At 40.9% G+C, this 20,939-nt stretch overlaps 2 protein-coding genes across 2 annotated transcripts in view; one reads left to right on the top strand and one right to left on the bottom strand.

Annotated features, from left to right (window-relative positions):
* The first annotated feature begins 558 nt into the window (after nt 1-558).
* On the top strand, nt 559-1,446 carry LOC119896067. The gene is made up of 2 exons (XM_038709550.1): nt 559-1,156; nt 1,237-1,446. Exons 1-2 carry the CDS (start codon nt 645-647, stop codon nt 1,343-1,345), a joined length of 621 nt encoding a protein of 206 aa, XP_038565478.1. The 5' UTR covers nt 559-644; the 3' UTR covers nt 1,346-1,446.
* A 1,153-nt stretch (nt 1,447-2,599) lies between these two features.
* Nucleotides 2,600-20,939, bottom strand: part of LOC119895439 (NACHT, LRR and PYD domains-containing protein 12-like) — a 61,466-nt gene continuing 43,126 nt past the window's right edge. Inside the window, exons 9-12 of the mRNA XM_038708574.1 lie at nt 18,903-19,076; nt 16,387-16,560; nt 15,581-15,698; nt 2,600-2,626 (exon numbers count right to left, since the gene is read on the bottom strand). Of these exons, the coding sequence (XP_038564502.1) occupies nt 2,600-2,626; nt 15,581-15,698; nt 16,387-16,560; nt 18,903-19,076 (493 nt within the window). The remainder of the gene's footprint in view (nt 2,627-15,580; nt 15,699-16,386; nt 16,561-18,902; nt 19,077-20,939) is intronic.

Here is a 20,939-nt window from a genome sequence, read left to right as displayed (position 1 = left end):
TCTGTGTGTGCCCAGAGTAAGATCTCAACTTAGCTCAGTTCTGAGCTCCTCCGGCCCCTCCCAGTCCCTGGCTGTCCCTGGGCGCATATTGCAGTTGACTTTGTCACTGGCCTCCCTCCTTCTTCTGGTAACACTGTCATATTCACTATCATTGACTGCTTTTCTAAGTTTCTCTATCTAAACCCCTAGAGCCAAGGAGACGGCTAATCTCCTGATCAATCACGTTTTCCAGTCACATGGATTGCCTGCTGATATCGTGTCGGACTGGGGGCCCCGATTCGTATCAAGTCTGGAAAGCCTTCTGTCTCACCCTTGGCATCACAACCAGCCTTTCCTCCGGATACCACCCCCAAACTAATGGTCAGACTGAGCAGGTAAATCAGGAGATGGAGAATTTGCTGCACTGCATCACCGCCTCCAGCCCATCATCCTGGAGTACTATGGGTTCCCTGGGTAGAGTACGCACACAACACTCTAATCAATTATTCTACTGGGATGTCCCCTTTTCAGTGCACTCTTGGTTATCAGCCCTCCGTTTCCTTCACAGGAACGCGAGCGGGCAGTTACCTCGTTACAGGCCCAGATGCACTGTTGCTTTAGAATCTGGAAAGAAAACAGGAGCCCTAGTTCACGCCTCAGCCAAAATGCAAGAACAGGCAAACCGACGCCGCCAGCCAGTCCCCAACTACAGTCCGGGTCAAAAGATCTGGCTGAATGCTAAGAATCTTAACCTTAAAGTTGAGTCCGTTTTATTGGTCCCTGCGAGATCCTGTCTATCATTAACCCTTGTGCCGTTCGTCTTAAGCTGCCCTCCTCTCACTGTATCCATCCCACCTTTCATGTATCCCAGATCAAGCCCCCTGAGTCCTCCCTGTCATCCTTCTCCTCTGCCCAGGGTCATTGGTGGGGACCCTGTTTTCACTGTCCGCCACCTGTTGGATGTCCAGCGGGGTTGCAGTGTTCAGTATCTGGTCAACTGGGAGCGATATTGCCCTGAGGAACGGTCATGGGTGCCCCACAGATACGTCTTGGACTCTTCCCTGATTGCTGACTTCCACAATCTCCATCCTGACAAGGCTGGGTGCCTCATTAGGATCCGCTTCTTATACCGGGTCCTTGCCTCCACTCAGCACCAGATCACAGACTCATGTTACCAGTCAGTCACGTTCAAGCCATTCTAGTCTACACTATTAATTGTGCCAAATATCTAGATAACCCTGTTCTCCTGTGCCGCAGATCTCCAAGCCTGGCCCTTCTCCTGCAACTACTCCACCCCTGCTCTCATACACCTGGGACTCTGGGCCCATTCCCTATGGACTACCCCCATCCTGGATACCCAGCATAGTGCTGTCCCTGCCCCGCCCCCCGCTCTGAATCCTGCTTCGCACATTCTATATATTGTACATAAAACCCTGATTTGATTCACCAACTTCCATCTCTGAGTCTGAATACTGCATTTGAGTCCGAAAACCCACAGCTTAACATGATGTGTGTGTAACATGAAGCAACTACAAATCATTTTGTTATGCAGCCTTGTGCTGTATAATGACTAATAAACAACCTTGTACCTTTCAATCCTAGTGCCGTCCCTGCAAATATACATGTACAAAATCTTAGTCACTAATGACGACATTAAAAGTTTGGAGTTAGTATTTAATATTGTTTTTTTATTGATTAATTTCATTTCAAAAGAAAAACATATGTTATAACAAGTTATTAAAATGTTCTGGTTATTAAAATGTTCTGGTGTCCAGTGTCCAACACAATCTGTTGGGATATACTAGAAGTATTTTAAAAAGCTAATAGATATATAATCCTCCATTAATAACAATGGGACTGAAGTTTGGCGTCAGAATGGTGTATCAGCTTGTAGACCTCAGTGAAGCTTCCATTAAATCCAAACTTTCTACAGGTTTTATCTTCTTGTTTCTGTGTTACAAACTTATCTGTTAAACTGAGAGAAAAGTCGGGAGAGGGAACTTAATGCATGCAGGCTGGATGGATGCTGCTTTTTCACATCAACCACCAAAATGTGTCAGAAATATATTGTGGAAATTAACTGCAATTCACCATCAATCCACAAGGTGGAGCTGCAACAGAAAGCAAAGCAGAAAAGTCTGTTTTGTCCTCAGAAACAGAACTAATGTGCAGAGGCTCTTTGGGTTCAGAACATCTGAATGAATTAAACAGACAGAATCAGGTCCAGGTGGAGGTCCAGTGGAGGAGGTAGCTGAGTGTGGAGCAGAAGGAGTGGAGGAGTCTCAGTGTGTCTGCAGAGACTGTGTAGAAGGACAGAGCAGCAGCAGAGCAGTCCAGATCCACTGATGATACTCTGTCACATCCAGAGGAACACACAGGGAGGATGGTGGACTTGACTTTGTGTCTGACAGTGGAGCTGATCTCAGAGCAGTTCAGACTGCAGCACTGTTGGGATTCCTCTGTCAGTCACTGCTGGATGAAGCTCTCCTCTCCACTCTACCTCCCAGTAACATGGCCCAGTCAGAGCCTCTCCACACACAAGCTGATGCTGCTGCTTCAACCTCTCTGGATCATCAGGACACAGCTGATCCTCTCTCAACACCACCACCTTTCTGATCCCTCACACTCTGACAGAGATCACCTCCAGCTGATGAGAGAAGAAGACAGAGAGCAGAAGTCATAAATCAGAGTTGACTCAGAGAGACTTCCTTCATCAGCTGTCAGTCAGTGATGCAGCACATCCAGTATAAAGACCAGCAGGGACTTCAGTCTTGTTCAGACCAGAAGTGGAGTGGTTGTGTAGCGTATCCAGCTTCCTTTCAGCTCTCACATTTAAGAGTAGGCTTAAGACTTTCCACTTTGATAAAGCTTATAGTTGGGGCTGACTCAAGTGAGTCCTGAACCAGACCTTAGTGATGCTTTGGGCATCAGGTCTGTTTACTCTGCAGGTTTCACTCAAGTCCACAGTGGAAATTAAGTGCTGAGAGTCCCTGAACGCATCATGACTGCAGACACAGAGATATTCACTGCTCACTGTAATGATGGATTTACTGCTGTTAGGGCTCAAAGCTGTTAAAAACAAGCGGCTCAGTCACATTTGAAGATTTCATCTACTTTTGAAATATTACAGGACAAATCTGTAAATATGGAGTCTGTTCTAAAAACATCTGGACCAAACTAAAGACACATGGACAGATATATCTATATGATGTTAAAGGTCCTACATGTTCATACAAACACTGAACAGCTAAACATCAGCTGTGCTTACTGGACTTCAGCAGAGGTTTCTGTCTGTAGAAAGACCACATGGTTACTAAATGTAATGATGGTTCTCTGAAATAAGAGCCAGTGATTTGCAGGCTTCAGTCAGACTGATCTCAGAGCTGTGACAAAGATGAACTGATCAGTAGTTTAGTGTTGAAATGAGAGAACAAACACTTTGAGATCAGATTTGATGGTCCGACAGTTTGATGAATGAGGACCACTGTCTCTATACATCTTGTGATGCTGTCAGCTGGAATCCAGCTTTATTTCCTGGAGACATGAACACAACAACAACAGTCGTCTTCACATCAACTCAAACACATGATCACTGGCTGTTCTCTCTCTCTGTCTTTCTGTCCAATCCTGAAGCCTGTCACCATTCTCCTCTCACAGCTTCACTGAGGTAAGCAGCCGCTGAGAAGGTTGGAGGTTTACAGGAAATACTGGATCTCTGCTTTGATACTAACTGTGTTTAGTACAATACTGCTGAAACCAGCATGGACTGACTCCAACCCTCTACTGACCTCAGAGTCTCCAGTCTGCAGTGTGGACTCTCCTTCAGATCAGACAGCAGCTTCACTCCTGAATCCTGCAGGTTGTTTCCTCTGAGCTCCAAATCTCTCAGATGGGAGGGGTTGGACTTCAGAGCTGAGGCCAGAGAAGCACAGCTGATATCTGACAACCAGCAGAGACTCAATCTGAATAAAGAATAAATGATTTAACTTTAGAAGACAATGTTCCTGCTTGAAATCATTCAGTGTTTAATAATCTGTCAGAGCTGCAGAAGGTTTAGAATGTAGAAGTTTAGAAAATGGAAACTCCAAACACCTGAAACCAACAGGATGCAGGTTCAAATTGTAAAATACAAAAAAGGTAAAATGAGCTCTCATTAATATAAATGACAATGTGCTGCTACTTCTATAAAGATGCAGTGACTTCACCTCTTAAACTCTGCAGCTCCACCAGTGGCTCCATCTATACAAACTCATGTTGTGTAGCCAAACACAAAGAAAAACCCACAGAAACTGATTTAAGATAATAATAGTAATAATAATAATAATACATTTTATTTATAGGCACCTTTCTGAACACCAAGGTCACCTCACAAAACATAATAAAACAGTACAAAAATAAATTGATAAAATTAACAACTATAATTACAGCGCATAAAATCACTGGAACTGGAAACAAAGATTGCTGTGACCTGATAAATAGTGATCACGTTGGATATGCCAGTTTAAAAGACGTGTTTTCAGGCGCGATTTAAAAATGGAAAGAGAGTCAATGTTGCGGATGTCTGGTGGAAGAGAGTTCCATAGATGAGGGGCAGAGCAGCGGAAGGTTCTGAACCCCATGGTGGTCAAACGAGCAGGAGGTACCGTGAGGTGAATAGAAAAAGAAGACCTAAGAGTACAGGTTGGTGTGTTAATATGAAGGAGGTCATTCAGGTACAGAGGAGCGAGGTTATGAATGGCCTTGAAGGTCCGGTGCAGAATCTTGATATCAATGCGGTATCTAACTGGGAGCCAATGAAGCTGCTGAAAGACAGGAGTAATTAATTAAAGGGGTTCTGGTGATGATACAGGCAGCAGAGTTCTGATCCAGTTGAAATTTGTATATGGATTTGAGTGGAAGACCAACGAGAAGAGAATTACAATAATCAATGCGTGATGTGACCAATTTGTGAACAAGAATGGCTGTACTAGTGGGTGAGAGAGACGGTTGGAGGCGATTAATGTTATGTAAATGGAAGTATGCAGACCAAGTGACATTATTAATGTGAGCTTGAAATGAAAGTGTGCTGTCAAGGATCACACTCAGACTCTAGACCTGAACGGAGGGGGAAACTGTGCAGAAACTGTGCAGTCAATGGTAAGACAAAATCTGTCAGATATAGTCAAAGTGAATTTGGTGCCAATGAGGAGATCCTCGGTTTTGTCACTGTTAAGTTTGAGGAAGTTGCAAGAGAACCAGGATTTGATTTCCGTTAGGCAATCAGAGAGGGAGGTGGGAGGTAGGTGGACAGGTAGAGCAAGGTGTCATCCACATAAAAGTGGAAATGGAAGTTACATTTACGAAAGATTTGGCCAAAAGGAAGCAGATAGATGATGAACAGAAGGGGCCCCAGGACAGAGCCCTGGGGAACACCGGTAGCGACAGGGGATAGCTCAGATTCTAAATGTTTGAGCTGGATAAACTGCGTGCAGCCAGAGAGATATGATTTAATAACATTAACATTTCTTGGTGCACGAGTCCAGTTTTCTTGTAAAGGCATTTCAGGCGACGACCTTGAACTGACGTAGTTCTGATGTAAACCATGGGGTAGAATGGGTGAAGGAAACAGTCCAGGTTGTTAAAGGAGCCAGAGGATTTAAAATGTTTTGTAGGCCATTGTTGTAGTGGGAAACCAGTTCATCAGGGTTGGAAAAACTGTTTATACTGGGGAGGCAGTCAATTTCACTAGAGAGAGTGTTTAAATTAATGTCCTTAATATTTATGAATGAAATGACATGTGGCAGTTTTATTTTGGACAGTGTTAAGTTGACATTAAAAGAAATTAACATGTGATCAGAAAAGGAGAGGTCAGCGGCAGTGCAACCATGAGGAGTGACACCAGAGCATTAACCCAAGTCCAAAACATGACCTTTGGAGTGAATGGGAAAGTGAATATGTTGCTCCAATCCAAAACTGTCCATGCAAGATTTAAATTCCCTTGTGTATGCATTAGTGGTATTGTCCATATGTATTTTAAAATCCCCCGGCAGTATTACGTTAGGACAGAGTGAGCAGATAAATGTGAGAAAAGCAGCGAATTCATTTATAAAGTCAGTATTGGGCTTGGGTGGATGAGTGACAGAGGCCATTATAGTTGGAATAGGGCCGTTCAGTTGTATGCAGATAGATTCAAATGAACCGTGAGAAGGTACAGAAACGGGTGAGATTTTCCACTTCTCGCGGTAAATTATGGCGAGAGCTGCCCCTCTGCCTGAGTCATGGGGTTGACAGATGTAAATAAACCCAGGGGGAGTAGATTCATTAAGCTGTGAAAAGTCATTAGGTTGTTGCCATGTTTCAGTCAGACACAGAAAATCAAACTTAAACGATAATTCAGAAGATCCTGGAGGAGAGAACACTTTCCATTAGAAAGAGGGTGTTGAATAGTCCAAAGCTGGCATTGTTATGGTCATGCTGGATGTTGGCGTTAGCTGACCTGGCTAGGCTGACTATGATACTGGTCAACTTTTCGTGTAGAGTTTCTGGGGGGATGACGATTAGAAGACCAGATGGATTGTATTGCTTTGGAATCGTTGATGTAAAAACTCCGTCAGGATCCACGGTGGATGTACTTCCAACAGGTATGATGCAACACTGACGGTGGAAGTGTAACTGCAGGAGCTCAGCTGCTGTGTACTGGAGTATCGCTGTCATTGGAGCCAGCATGAAAGACAGAGCAGTCCAGGAGAGCACAAACCACAAAAACATTCTGTTGATCCAGATTGTTGCCAGCGCCGGTGTTGAGACGGTGGGAGCCCTGGTGGTAACGTTACAAGTAAGCTAGTCCATACAACTACACCGGATAATCCAATCGTATGCCGATGTGGCCAGTTAAAATTGACAAGAGTAGTGGCAGCTAACCGTGCTAGCGTTCACTCTCGTGGCTGGCTGTCTTTTTTCCAGATTCCACTCAAGATCCCAAAGTTTCCAATGATACCAAATATGTCAGGATGGACTTTGGGGAAATGTGAGACATCTACAATATTTCTTTTAGCAATAGTGGAGTTCAGTCAGTATAAGCGTCATATAACTGCATAACAATGTTGGAAAAAGCAAACAGTGAATACAGTATATTTGTTATTGTCTGATAGTTGAAATAGAGATTATTTATTTCTTTATTGAATTCATATAGTTTTATTATCATTTCTTTAAAAAGATGATGTGGAATAGAAGCTGAAAATCAGGAGTTTAAGAGGTTCAGAGTGAATTATCCAGTGGAGATTTTTCTTTTTTCTTTTAAATGTAGAGCTCAACATTACTCTGCCACAGTCAATGGACTAAACCACTGAAGAAGAAAAGAGACTTTAGCATTAAGATACTCAGCGTGCAGCGTGGATCAGTATAATATCAGCCTTATGTGTGCACTATAGTGTCACCACAACATTCACATGATATTAATCTCAGCACAGAAGGAAAAAATAGTGTCTGACCCCAGAGTCTCCAGTCTGCAGTGTGGACTCTCCAGAAAACCACACAGCAGCTTCACTCCTGAATCCTGCAGCTCGTTGTTACTCAGCTGCAGCTCTCTCAGATGGGAGGGGTTGGACTTCAGAGTTGAGGCCAGAAAAGCACAGCTGATCTCTGACAAACTGCAGGAACTCAATCTGAATAAAGAATAAATGATCCATGATGATCCATTTGTAATCCAATCAGATGTGTTCAGGTTTTAAATGTGGAGCTCAACATTACTCTGTCCTAATCAATGAGCTTTTCCCTAAAATGAGTAGAGGGACTTTGTCATTGTGTTATTGTGGATCATCATAATGTCAGCCTTCTACAGACATCATCCAAATGTCAGCACAACATTCATACACCTATTCATGTCAACACAGATCAATAACATGCTGCTGATCACAGGCCAGTGTGTGTGTGTGTGTGTGTGTGTGTGTGTGTGTGTGTGTGTGTGTGTGTGTTCTGAAGGTTCAATATCAGTGATCAGAAATTCTTTGTGAAAACACATTGAAACCAACAGAAAGCAAAGAAATATTTCTACTTCAACAAGTAAACTTGATCAGTTTAAAACAAATATTAGTTCAGAAGATCTTCTATATACAGATGTGACCATTTACCAAAAATTAGAAACATTTATTTACTTTAACGACTAACAGCGGACATTTTCTACCGTTTCTTTAAGAAACACAAGTCTTTGTGACTGCAGACTAAATTTAGTACAAGAAACATGAAAATATGAACAAATCGACATTTACAACTTTATGGATGGCACAGAAATTAGGTTCAATTGTTAATTAAGCATATCAGATCTACAATAGTAACAGAGAGTCAGTGAACTGACCTCAAAGTCTCCAGTCTGCAGTGAGGACTCTCCAGAAAACCACACAGCAGCTTCACTCCTGAATCCTGCAGCTCGTTGTCACTCAGGTCCAGCTCTCTCAGATGGGAGGGGTTGGACTTCAGAGCTGAGGCCAGAGAAGCACAGCTGATCTCTGACAAACTGCAGGAACTCAATCTGAATAAAGAATAAATGATGTAACTTTAGAAGACAATGTTCCTGCTTGAAATCATTCAGTGTTTAATAATCTGTTCAGAGCTGAAGAAGGTTTAGAATGTAGAAGTTTAGAAAATGGAAACTCTAAACACCTGAACCCAACAGGATGCAGGTTCAAACTGTAAAATACAAAAAGGTAAAAAGAGCTCTCATTAATATTAATGAGAACGTGCTGCTACTTCAATAAAGACATAGTGACTTCACCTCATAAACTCTGCAGCTCCAACAGTGGCTCCGTCTATACAAACTCATGTTGTGCAGCCAAACACAAAAAAACCTCCACAGAAACTGATTTAAGATTCCACTCAAGATCCCAAAGATGTCAGGATGAACTTTGAGGAAAAGTGAACAAAAGACATCTACAATATTTCTTTTAGGAATAGTGGAGTTATCAAATCAAAGCTTCTTCACTTTAAACCAGAGGTCACTAATTGGTGGACCACGGTCCGGATCTGGACCCAGCCACGGTCCTCTCCGGACCGCCGACCTACAGCCGATTTATTATTGAGAATTACTACCTCATGACAGAGCGTTTCTATTTTACCCCGCACAGCTTTTGTAGCATTTACTGTACTGGTTTAGTGGCTCAGGAAACTCACAGACCAATGACATGTGCTCCAATTGTCTCACGTGACGCTGCTCAGCCAATCAAATCTGTGCATTCCGGTGCTTGCGAGTTAAGTCTGCGAGACTCACCAGAGACGTTTTGGAAACACACACGAATTGAGGAGACGAAAGGGAAAAGAGATTTCACGAGGCTTTTAATCAAGACTGTACAGATTCTTACATGTAGACTACATTCCTCCCATGGAAGTTCAAAACCAGAATATCTCATAGATCTCCAATGCTAGCTGGCAGGACAAACTAGAGCTCACATTTCTCACTGAACAAGAGAAAGTAGAAAAGTGGTAGCTTTATAAGAGGGAATGAAAGAGAAGAGGAGGCATTACAACTGTTCATTTGTTATGATGTGTTGAGTGTTAATTATAAAATTGGTTAAGACTACACTTTATCACTTCAAACAACACTTTCTATTAAATTTTTTATAAAAATTACGCACTTTATTTTAGTTTACTTAAATTTAGAATTTATTATTAGAGTAGTTGATGTGAAAACTGTAAGTAGTAAATCTTGAAATATTATTTGATTTGACAGTCAGTTGTTGACTAAAACATATGTTGATACAACTATACGTTATGGTACTGAATGATAACGCAAGTTAGCCTTTTTGATGTTCTGGACCTTTGCTTCAGGAAATTTTCTCTAACTAGACCTCTTTGAATTCTAATTGAATACCCCTGATTTATACTATTCAGTCAGTATAAGCATCATGTAGCTTCATACCAATGTTGGAAAAAGCTAATACTGAATATATTTGTTGCTGTCTGATAGTTGAAATAGAGATAAATAAATAATTTCTTCATTGAATTCATGTAGTTTTATTATCATTTCTTTAAAAACATGATGTGGAATAGAAGCTGAAAATCAGGAGATTAAGAAGGTCAGAGTGAATTATCCAGTGGAGATTGTTCTTGTAATATTAAGCTTTTAAATTTGGAGCTCAACATTGCTCTGCCACAGTCAATGGACCAAACCACTGAGGAACAAAAGGGACTTTAGTATTAAGATACTCAGTATGGATCAATAAAATATCAGCATTATGTCTGCACTTTAGTGTCACCACAACTTTCACATCATATTAATCTCAGCAAAAAAGGAAAAAATGGTGTCTGACCTCAGAGTTTCCAGTCTACAATGTGGACTTTCCAGAAAACCACACAGCAGCTTCACTCCTGAATCCTGCAGCTTGTTGTAGCTCAGGTCCAGCTCTCTCAGATGGGAGGGGTTGGACTTCAGAGCTGAGGCCAGAGAAGCACAGCTGATCTCTGACAAACCGCAGTCCTGCAATCTGAATAAAGAATAAATGATGGAGATAAAAATCCATTTCTAATCCAATCAGATGTGTTCAGGTTTTAAATGTGGAGCTCAACATTACTATGTCCTAATCAATGAGCTTTTCCCTAAAATCAGTAGAGGGTCTTTGTCATTGTGTTATTGTTGATCATCATAATGTCAGCCTTCTACAGACATCATCCAAATGTCAGCACAGCATTCATACACCTATTCATGTCAACACAGATCAATAACATGCTGCTGATCTCAGGCCTGTGTGTGTGTGTGTGTGTGTGTGTGTGTGTGTGTGTGTGTGTGTGTGTGTGTGTGTGTGTGTGTGTGTTTCTACTTCAACAAGTAAATTTGATCAGTTTAAAACAAATAGTAGTTCAGAGGATCTATTGTATACAAATGTGACCATTTACCAAAAATTACAGATATACATTTACAGGGGTGGTGATGGCGCAATGGATAAGATGCCTGTCTTTGGTGTGAGAGACCTGGGTTCAATCCCCACTGTGACCCATCCACCAATGTGTCCCTGAGCAAGACACTTTAACCTCTAGTTGCTCCAGAGGCGTGCGACCTCTGACATATATAGGAAGTGTTAGGTCGCTTTGGATAAAAGCGTCAGCTAAAATGTAAATATACTTTAACAGTGGACAATAGTTTCTTTAAGAAACACAAGTCTTTGTGACTGCAGACTAAATTTAGTACAAGAAAATATAAACAAAAGGACATTTACAACTTTATGGATGGAAGTTATGAAAAGAAATTAGGTTAAATTGTTAACATATCAGATCTACAATAGTAACAGAGAGTCAGTGAACTGACCTCAGAGTCTCCAGTCTACCATGTGGACTCTCTAGAAAACCACACAGCAGCTTCACTCCTGAATCCTGCAGGTTGTTGTCACTCATGTCCAGCTCTCTCAGATGGGAGGGGTTGGACTTCAGAGCTGAGGCCAGAGAAGCACAGCTGATCTCTGACAACCTGCAGCCCAACAATCTGAATAAAGAATAAATGATGTAACTTTAGAAGACAATGTTCCTGTTTGAAATCATTCAGTGTTTAATAATCTGTTCAGAGCTGAAGAAGGTTTAGAATGTAGAAGTTGAAGAAAATGGAAACTCCAAACACCTGAACCCAACAGGATGCAGGTTCAAACTGTAAAATAAAAAAAGGGGAAAAGAGCTCTCATTAACATTAATGAGAACGTGCTGCTACTTAAATAAAGACGTAGTGACTTCACCTCTTAAACTCTGCAGCTCCACCAGTGGCTCCATCTATAGGTCCTTTAATCCTTGATAAATTCTTCAGGTGATAGTAGGCTGACTTTGTAAATGTCTTAATGTGGCTCCTTAAATTCAGGTGGAGTCCATGACAACACCAAGATTTGTGGCTTGGTTTGTGGTTCTTAACATTACCTTTTGAAGCTGAGCACTGACTTTCAATTGTTCTTCCTTGGCTCCAAAAACAATAACTTCAGTTTTATTTGTTTAACTGAAGAAAATTCTGGCACATCCAATTGTTGACCTGTTCAATACAGTTACTCAGCGCTTGTATGGGATAGTTCCCTGGTGATATGGTTATGTAAATCTGTGTATCATCAATTATGGTTACATATTTTGTTGTTTTTCATAATCTGAGCCTGTGGAAGCATATAAATGTCAAACAAAAGAGGCCCCAGAATGGAGCCTTGGGGAACTCCACAGGTCAGTTTTGTTTGCTCAGATATGTAATTACCTATAGACATAAAGTAGTTCCTGTCCTTAAAGTAGGATTCAAACCAGTTTAAGACTGTGCCATAAAGTCAAACCAAGTTTTCAAGCCTGTCTTGTAATATGTTGTGGTCGACCGTGTTGAATGCAGCACTGAGATCCAATAATGCTAAGATTGAGATTCTGCCACCGTCAGTGTTTAAATAGATGTCATTGAAGACCTTAACAAGAAGTGTCTCAGTGCTGTGGTGTGGTCGAAATCCTGACTAGAAGACATCAAAACAGTTATTTAGTGCCAAAAAAGCACTAAGCTGTTGAAAAACAGCTTTTTCAATGATGTTGTGAACAAACAGTGTGGATTTGTGCATTTTATATCAAATAATTTGGAGACTCAAAATTCCTTCTCTCTCTCTCTCTCTCTCAGAGAGAGGTGAGATATCAACTCTCAACAGATGTCTAAAGAGACCCCAAAGGAAGAGGTGAAAAGTTTACTTTCCCTAAGTGCTGTTTCTGGGCAGTTCGATTGTAAAACTTGCCACCTCTGATGTCACAGCCAGATAACGCTTGGTGCCTGACTGTTAAAATGACAAAGAAACACTAACCAGAGATTACAAACAGCCTATCAAAACTCTTTTGGAAAGAGGGCAGGAAACCCTAAACTGCCCCCCACACACGTAACCATGGCAATCGTCCTCCCTCTTTGTTTAATTACCTCACATCAAAGGATATTTTCCTCTTCACACCCAGTTGTAAATTCGTGAGGAACTCCAGGACACCCGAAAGACTGCCCTGAACTCTTTGTGTAAACAAAGAGTACTGCCTCCTCAAAACTCAAAGCATTACCTTGTTTAATTAAATAATCTTTTAATTACTTGACTAGGTCTCTCCACTCCATTTGAGTAGTTATGTTACCATGTTGGTGTTATTTGTTGTTGAAAAGAATCTAAATAAGTTACTTTTGCTGTGTTTTTATTTTCAAGAATCCCTGACCTTTATTCATTTTGTTGTAATCAATGCTTTGTTCCCAACACTTTCTGAAGGAGGTTGTTTTAGGGTGAATCAAAGCTATTGTCATGTAACCTGAGCGCCCCCAAGTGGACAAAATAAGTATTACATGCCATCATCTGAAATCGTTTAATGTATAAATGTCACTCTGTATTTATCTTGTCCATAATCTAATGCCATTCGTGTATCTTGTTTATATTCTCTAAGAACATGTAACAGCCAATAATTGGGGCGGCTGTGGCTCAGGAGGTAGAGCAGGTTGGCCGTTAATCGGAAGGTTGGTGGTTCCATCCCGGCTCCCCCAGGCTGCATGTCAAAGTGTCCTTGGGCAAGATACTGAACCCTGAATTGCCCCTGGTGGCTGTTCCACCAGTGTGTGAATGTTAGTTTCTGTTTCAGCACTTAGGCTCAGTGAATGAATGTGGGTGTAAAAGCGCTTTGAGTGGTCAAAAAGACTAGAAAGGCACTATACAAGTATAATATATCCAGAAAGCTAGTTAAGTTCCTCTCATTTGATGTGATTCCTAGGAAATGCTAACCTCAAGGTTTAACTAACAGTTTTTTTCCCTTTTATGAAATGCTTAAAACTAAGAACGGTATACCCGTTTGACAATTAAGGTTTGATTGTGGGAAGGTATTTGATTTGAATACGCGCAAATAGATTTTTGATTAGACATATTAAAAGTTAAAGAAAGACAGTCTCTCAGGAAACCGGAGACAAGCCCTCCCCAGTGGAACAAAGGACTGCCCTCTGCCCTCTCTTACTAGTCTTTATTGCTGCTCTTACTAGTATGTATTGTCAGTTGTAGATCTGTAGTTGATGCTCTGTTGATGCTTGTATGTTGTTCATCAAATGTAAGTTGCTTTGGATAAAAGCGTCTGCCAAATGAGTAAATGTAAATGGGAACCACACCCCAACAGACAAAAGCAGCGACCCACGCTGTCTCGCACGCTCTTGTACTCTCTTGTTCTTGTTCTCTCCAACTGCACTTCGGCACGCGTCCAGCGTGCCCCGTCTCCCGGCAACGCCCTAAGAAGTTCGACCCAGCACAGCAAAGGCCCTTTGTTCGTTTTCAAGCCACACACACGAAGCACCACGACCTCGATTTTTCCCTCGTTTCCAACAAAATGCTTTTCTTTTGTTTGTTAACGACCAAGTTCTTTTTAAGCTTTATTTGTCGAGCTAATCTCACTGAAGCCGAATCCATCCATTTGTCCCGCCAGCAGTAACAAAGGACCGGAGCAATTCCCTGGCAGAGAAAGTGACGGCTTTAAGCTGTCCTAACCGAGAACGCACGGAACTCAGCCAGCGTGAGGCTGCCTACCAGCAACCCGGCTGGGAGAAACAACAAGCAGTAAGACCAAAAACCCTGCATTCTGTGGTCAGTGATATTAAATAGTCTGTTAATCCATTATCTTTAGTCCTTAAAACTCATAGCTTGCGTTCATTAACTGCCCGTGTGCCCGTGTGATTCTCCCCATAATAGAACCCCACATTCTCATTGTTTAGCCATTGTTTATTTCTTTGATGTATATTTAACTGCATTTTTATGTCACCTTAGTTAGTTAATAAATTTCACTGTAATCAAAGGAATTGTGTGTGTATTGCCTGTCTCCAAGTCCCTGTCATGAGAATTTAACCCTTCGATATGAGACTGATTGATTGATTTAAGATAATTGAGCGATTGTTAACTAACTAATCACTAGTGAATAATTGTATAATTATTAACGATACCCAGAGAATCCCGAGACCCTGGGCAAACGGAATCTCGGGTGGTGTCCCACGAAACAAGAAGCTGTATGACTTAATATTTTCTGAATATTAAAAATCATAATTTGGTATTAATTCTCATATGTTTATTAAAACATAAGTAGACATGCTACAATGATATTACTTAAAAAATGGGAGATTTGACATGGGCCTATAATTTTGCATTAGTGACTTGTCTAGATTGCTCTTTTTTAAGAGTGGCTTAATGACTGCAATTTTCAGGGCCTGTTGGAAAAAACCTGAGAGGAGAGACGTGTTGACAATTTGCTGTAGATCTGCATTTAGAAACATTTTTGAAAAAACCTGTTTGCAGAATATCAAGGCAGCATGAAGAGGATTTTTGATGTTGTATTATGTCCTCCAGGTTTTTATGGTAAATAGAATCAAACGATCTCATGCTACAGTATCTGAATGGTTATTAAGCTTTTAAATTTGGAGCTCAACATTGCTCTGCCATGGTCAATGGACTAAACCACTGAAAAAGAAATCAGAATTTAGCATTAAGATCAGTGTGCATCAGTAAAATATCAGCCTTATGTCTGCACTTTAGTGTCACCACAACTTTCACATCATATTAATCTCAGCACAGAAGGAAAAAATGGTGTGTGACCTCAGAGTCTCCAGTCTGCAGTGTGGACTCTCCAGAAAACCACACAGCAGCTTCACTCCTGAATCCTGCAGCTCATTGTAGATCAGCTGCAGCTCTCTCAGATGGGAGGGGTTGGACTTCAGAGCTGAGCCCAGAGAAGCAAAGCTGATCTCTGACAAACTGCACCACCTCAAACTGAATGAAGAATAAATGATGGAGATAAAAATCCATTTCTAATCCAATCAGATGTGTTCAGGTTTTAAATATGGAGCTCAACATTACTATGTCCTAATCAATGAGCTTTTCCCTAAAATCAGTAGAGGGACTTTGTCATTGTGTTATTGTGGATCATCATAATGTCAGCCTTCTACAGACATCATCCAAATGTCAGCACAACATTCATACACCTATTCATGTCAACACAGATAATAACATGCTGGTGATCTCAGGCCAGTGTGTGTGTGTGTGTGTGTGTGTGTGTGTGTGTGTGTGTGTGTGTGTGTGTGTGTGTGTGTGTGTGTGTGTGTGTTCTGAAGGATCAATATCAGTGATCAGAAATTCTTTGTGAAAACACATTGAAACCAACAGAAAAAAGAAATATTTCTACTTCAACAAGTAAACAATCAGTTGAAAAAATTAGTTCAGAGGATCTTCTGTATACAGATGTGACCATTTACCAAAAATTAGAAACATATTTACTTTAATGACTAACCATTTTCTACAATTTCTTTAAGAAACACAAGTCAAGACTAAATTTAGTACAAGAAACATGAAAATATGAACAAAAGGACATTTACAACTTTATGGATGGAACAGAAATTAGGTTCAATTGTTAATTAAGCATATCAGATCTACAATAGTAACAGAGAGTCAGTGAACTGACCTCAGAGTCTCCAGTCTGCAGTGTGGACTCTCCAGAAAACCACACAGCAGCTTCACTCCTGAATCCTGCAGCTTGTTGTTACTCATGTCCAGCTCTCTCAGGTGGGATGGGTTGGATTTCAGAGCTGAGGCCAGAGAAGCACAGCTGATCTCTGACAAACTGCAGCTGTCCAATCTGAATAAAGCAGTAACAATCTTTTCAGAGCTGAAGAAGGTTTAGAATGTAGAAGTTTAGAAAATGGAAACTCCAAACACCTGAACCCAACAGGATGCAGCTTCAAACTGTAAAATACAAAAAAGGTAAAAAGAGCTCTCATTAATATTAATGACAACGTGCTGCTACTTCAGTAAAGATGTAGTAACTTCACCTCTTAAACTCTGCAGCTCCACCAGTGGCTCCATCTATACAAACTCATGCTCTGCAGCCAAACACAAAGAAAAGTTGTTGCCAAGCTCAACGATACAATGGTACATGTACGTAAATGGCTTACTGGCTCACAGCTGAATCTCAATGTTAAGAAAACAGTATGTATGTTTTTTAGTAAAAGCAACACTGTATCTCATTGTGAACCCAATGTCTGTGTGTCTGGGGAGGTCATTCAAACAGTTACACAGTTCAAATATCTAGGCATTATTCTTGACTCTACTCTATCATTTAAACATCAAGTGAGAAAGGTAGTGCAAATAACCAAATATAACCTAGCGAACTTTAAGTATATAAGGAACTGTTTGACAACACCTGTAGCAAAGCTATACATGACAACTATGATAATTCCTCACCTAACATATTGTATGACAAGCTGGACCCAGGTATGCAGTACAACACTAAGGCCTATTTTATCACTTTACAAACAAGCACTTAAAGTATTGGACAAAAAACCCCAACTTTACCACCACTGTAACATTCTTAATACTTATAACCTACTCAATTGGGAAAATATTTTAAAACACAGTGATGCATGCCTAATCTTTAAAATCATTAATGGGAAGGCTCCCCCACCACTCTGTACTTTTATACAGCAGAAGTCATCTAGCAGCAGAACCACAAGGTCTGCCTTAAGAGGGGACTGTGTAGTCCCTCGTAGGTCCAGTTCCTTTGGCCAATTATGCTTTTCTGTGAGAGCCTCTAAACTATGGAACCAATTGCCTGTGGATATTAGAAATTCCACCTCATACCATACATTCTCACACCATCTTAAGGTCTGGCTTTTGAGCATACAAAAATGTGAACACCTCTCATAATAATAATGTATGTCTGTCTCTATATTTTAGCTGTCGTGTAACTTTTGTTATATGTATGCTAAATAGATGGTTAGATGGTAACTTTATTAATGCCCTAACAGTTGTATGGATGTATGGTTATATGTTATATGTTTTATGATGTTATGTTTTAATGGAGCCAGTGCTATGGCATTATGTTTTATTGTTGTATATCAATTGCTGTGTGACTTAATGTGTTTTATTATTTTTGTTTCTTTTAAGCTATTATGTGCCTAGTATAACATCTTGCCAATGGACTACAGTTGAAAATTAGCCTGCTGGCTAACACTGGCACATTTACAGAAATGTTGATTAATGTGCACTGTCCTTAAATAAATAAATGAAATGAAATGAAAAACCCACAGAAACTGAATTAAGATTCCACTCAAGATCCCAAAGATGTCAGAATGAACTTTGGGGAAATCCTCAATATAGTTTTTATTGTCTAGTTAGTTGAAATAGAGATTATCTATTTCTTAATTGAAGTCATGTAGTTTTATAAAAAAAAAACATGATGTGGAATAGAAGCTGAAAATCAGGAGTTTAAGAGGTTCAGAGCGAATTATCCAGTAGTGATTTTTCTTGTTGTATATAAACTGCTCTGCCACAGTCAATGGACTAAACCACTGAAGAAGAAAAAAAAAATTATATATATTAGTAGGACAAAGACAAATAAAAATATATAAAAATACACCTTATGAATTATGCAGGAGAAGTAAGAAAAACCCAAGGTCTTATAATAAAACCTCGCTTCTGGATTTTCAATTGATATTATGCAAAATTATTATTGAAAAAAATAACAATAATGATAAATGAATAAATAAAACATACACAACACACAAATTTTAACTATGACATGCTTGACTTAAATACTGACAATAATGGACTAGTTTTGATAGAAAGGGGACACCTAAACATTTTGCTAACGTAACTTTGTTGATTTCAATATTGTTAATATACAATTTGCAATAGCATCTTCTTTTAAATACCTTTTATTTTTATTACTGAAAATTATAAAATTAGATTTTTCTATATTTAATGAAAGTTTGTTCATCTGGAACCACTTTGCAGTATATCGTAGAACATCATTAACTTCTCATCAAGGAATTGACGTTTGCATGTGATATTACAACATAGATAGACTTTAGCACTAAGATACTCAGTGTGGATCAGTATATCAGACTTATGTCTGCACTTTAGTGTCACCACAATGTTCACATCACATTAATCTCAGCACAGAAGGAAAAAATGTCTGACCTCAAAGTCTCCAGTCTGCAGTGTGGACTCTCCAGAAAACCACACAGCAGCTTCACTCCTGAATCCTGCAGCTCGTTGTCACTCAGGTCCAGCTCTCTCAGATGGGAGGGGTTGGACTTCAGAGCTGAGGCCAGAGAAGCACAGCTGATCTCTGACAAACAGCAGTAACTCAACCTGAATAAAGAATAAATGGAGATAAAAATCCATTTCTAATCCAATCAGATGTGTTCAGGTTTTAAATGTGTAGATCAACATTACTATGTCCTAATCAATGAGCTTTTCTCTAAAATGAGTAGAGGGACTTTGTCATTGTGTTATTGTGGATCATAGAGCTGGACGATTAATTGAAAAGTAATTGAAACCGAAATTCAGAGCCTCTAACCGACATAATTTTCCCATGTTGGTTATTTAATCCTGTTAATAGAGTGTGTGTGTGTGTGTGTGTGTGTGTGTGTGTGTGTGTGTGTGTGTGCGCATGTACTTTCCCTTTAAAACATCCTACCGCATGTGTAGTCACATGACTCCGCCCTCCAGCCTTCTATAGACATCATCCAAATGTCAGCACAACATTATACTCAACATTATTTAATATCAAGATGGAGCCGCAGACGGCAGCCTCTGGATTTTGCTCCGTAGTGCTTTTTGTGTTTTTGTTTATATATTATGTTTTCTGCTGTCCCTCTATGGTAACATTTACCAGAGAAAAGCTCTTAAACTTTGGACTTTCAACGTGCTCACACTATTCCACCGCTCTTTATCGAACCTGGAACTTTCATGTAGTTATTAGTTGGAGGAGCAGCAGCTCTATATGAGATCTACCGGAGAGGCTGAAGAGGAAAACGTGCAGGTGCACTGGTTATACTGAGACTGCAGGGTTTTCGCACTGCGCTCCCTTCAATCCACCTGGTGAATGTTTGCTCTCTGGCCAACAAAATGGACGAACTGATTCTCCTCAACAGAACTAACTCAGACTTCTGCAGATCTGCCGCATTCCGTTTTACCAAATCCTGGTTTACCCCGCACATCCCGGTCAGCACACTTTTACTGTCGGGAGTTAATCTCATTCGTGCGGACCGTGTAACAGAGCTCACAGGAAAAACAAGGGGAGGAGGACGCTGTTTCTATATAAACGAAGGTTTGTGCACAGATGTCACAGTGTTGAAGAAATCATGCAGCCCTCACTTAGAGACATTATTCATCAACTGTAAACCTTTTTATTCACCGCGGGAGTTTTCCTCGTTTGTCCTGATTGCGGTTTACATTCCACCTCAGGCCTGTGTTTGTGAGGCATTACTACACCTGGCCGACCAGATAACTAACGCGGAGAAAGAACATCCAGACTCCCTGGTCATTGTTCTTGGGGATTTCAACAGAGCAAACCGCAGCCATGAACTCCCAAAGTACAGACAACATATTAAGTGTCCCACCAGGGACACTAACACACTGGACCACTGCTACACTACATTTAAGGACGCCTATCGCTCTGTTCCCTGTGCAGCCTTGGCACTCTCTGATCACTGTCTGGTTCATCTTATTCTGACATACAGGCAAAAACTGAAATCTGCTAAAGACTTCAGCTCGGCGTTCAACATCATCATCCCGGACATCCTCAGCACCAAACTCACCCAGCTCACTGTGCCAGCCTTCACCTGTCAGTGGATCACAAACTTCCTGACTGACAGGAGTCAGCAGGTGAGACTGCGAAACATCACATCCAGCACCCGGACTATCAGCACTGGCGCCTCCCAGGGGTGTGTGCTCTCCCCGCTGCTCTTCTCCCTCTACACCAATGACTACACCTCAGGAGACCCATCTGTCAAACTCCTGAAGTTTGGTGACAACACAACGGTCATCAGCCTCATACGGAACGGTGACGAGTCGGCCTGCAGACGGGAGGTTGATCAGCTGGCTCTCTGGTGCAGTCAGAACAACCTGGAGCTTAAGGAGCTTAAGGAGCCCCCCCACTCTGCCCGCCCATCACCATACTCAACAGCCTTGTGTCTGCTGTGGAATCCTTCAGGATTCTGGGTTCCACTT

The sequence above is a fragment of the Micropterus salmoides genome, unplaced genomic scaffold (genome assembly GCF_014851395.1).
Source record: "Micropterus salmoides isolate LMB-PRFRI ecotype aquatic unplaced genomic scaffold, ASM1485139v1 Ms_hic_scaffold_9, whole genome shotgun sequence".
NCBI classification, from domain to species: Eukaryota; Metazoa; Chordata; class Actinopteri; order Centrarchiformes; family Centrarchidae; genus Micropterus; species Micropterus salmoides.
Note: the sequence above shows the minus strand (reverse complement) of the source record. Positions and strands in the feature narration are given on the sequence as shown.

What these genes read in the sequence shown, in the direction of transcription:
- LOC119896067 (XM_038709550.1), top strand. Translation starts at nt 645, where the DNA reads ATGCAAGAACAGGCAAACCGACGCCGCCAGCCAGTCCCCAACTACAGT. An exon ending in ATCACAGACTCATGTTACCA is followed by an intron (nt 1,157 to 1,236) that starts GTCAGTCACGTT and finishes CCTGTGCCGCAG; the next exon opens with ATCTCCAAGCCTGGCCCTTC.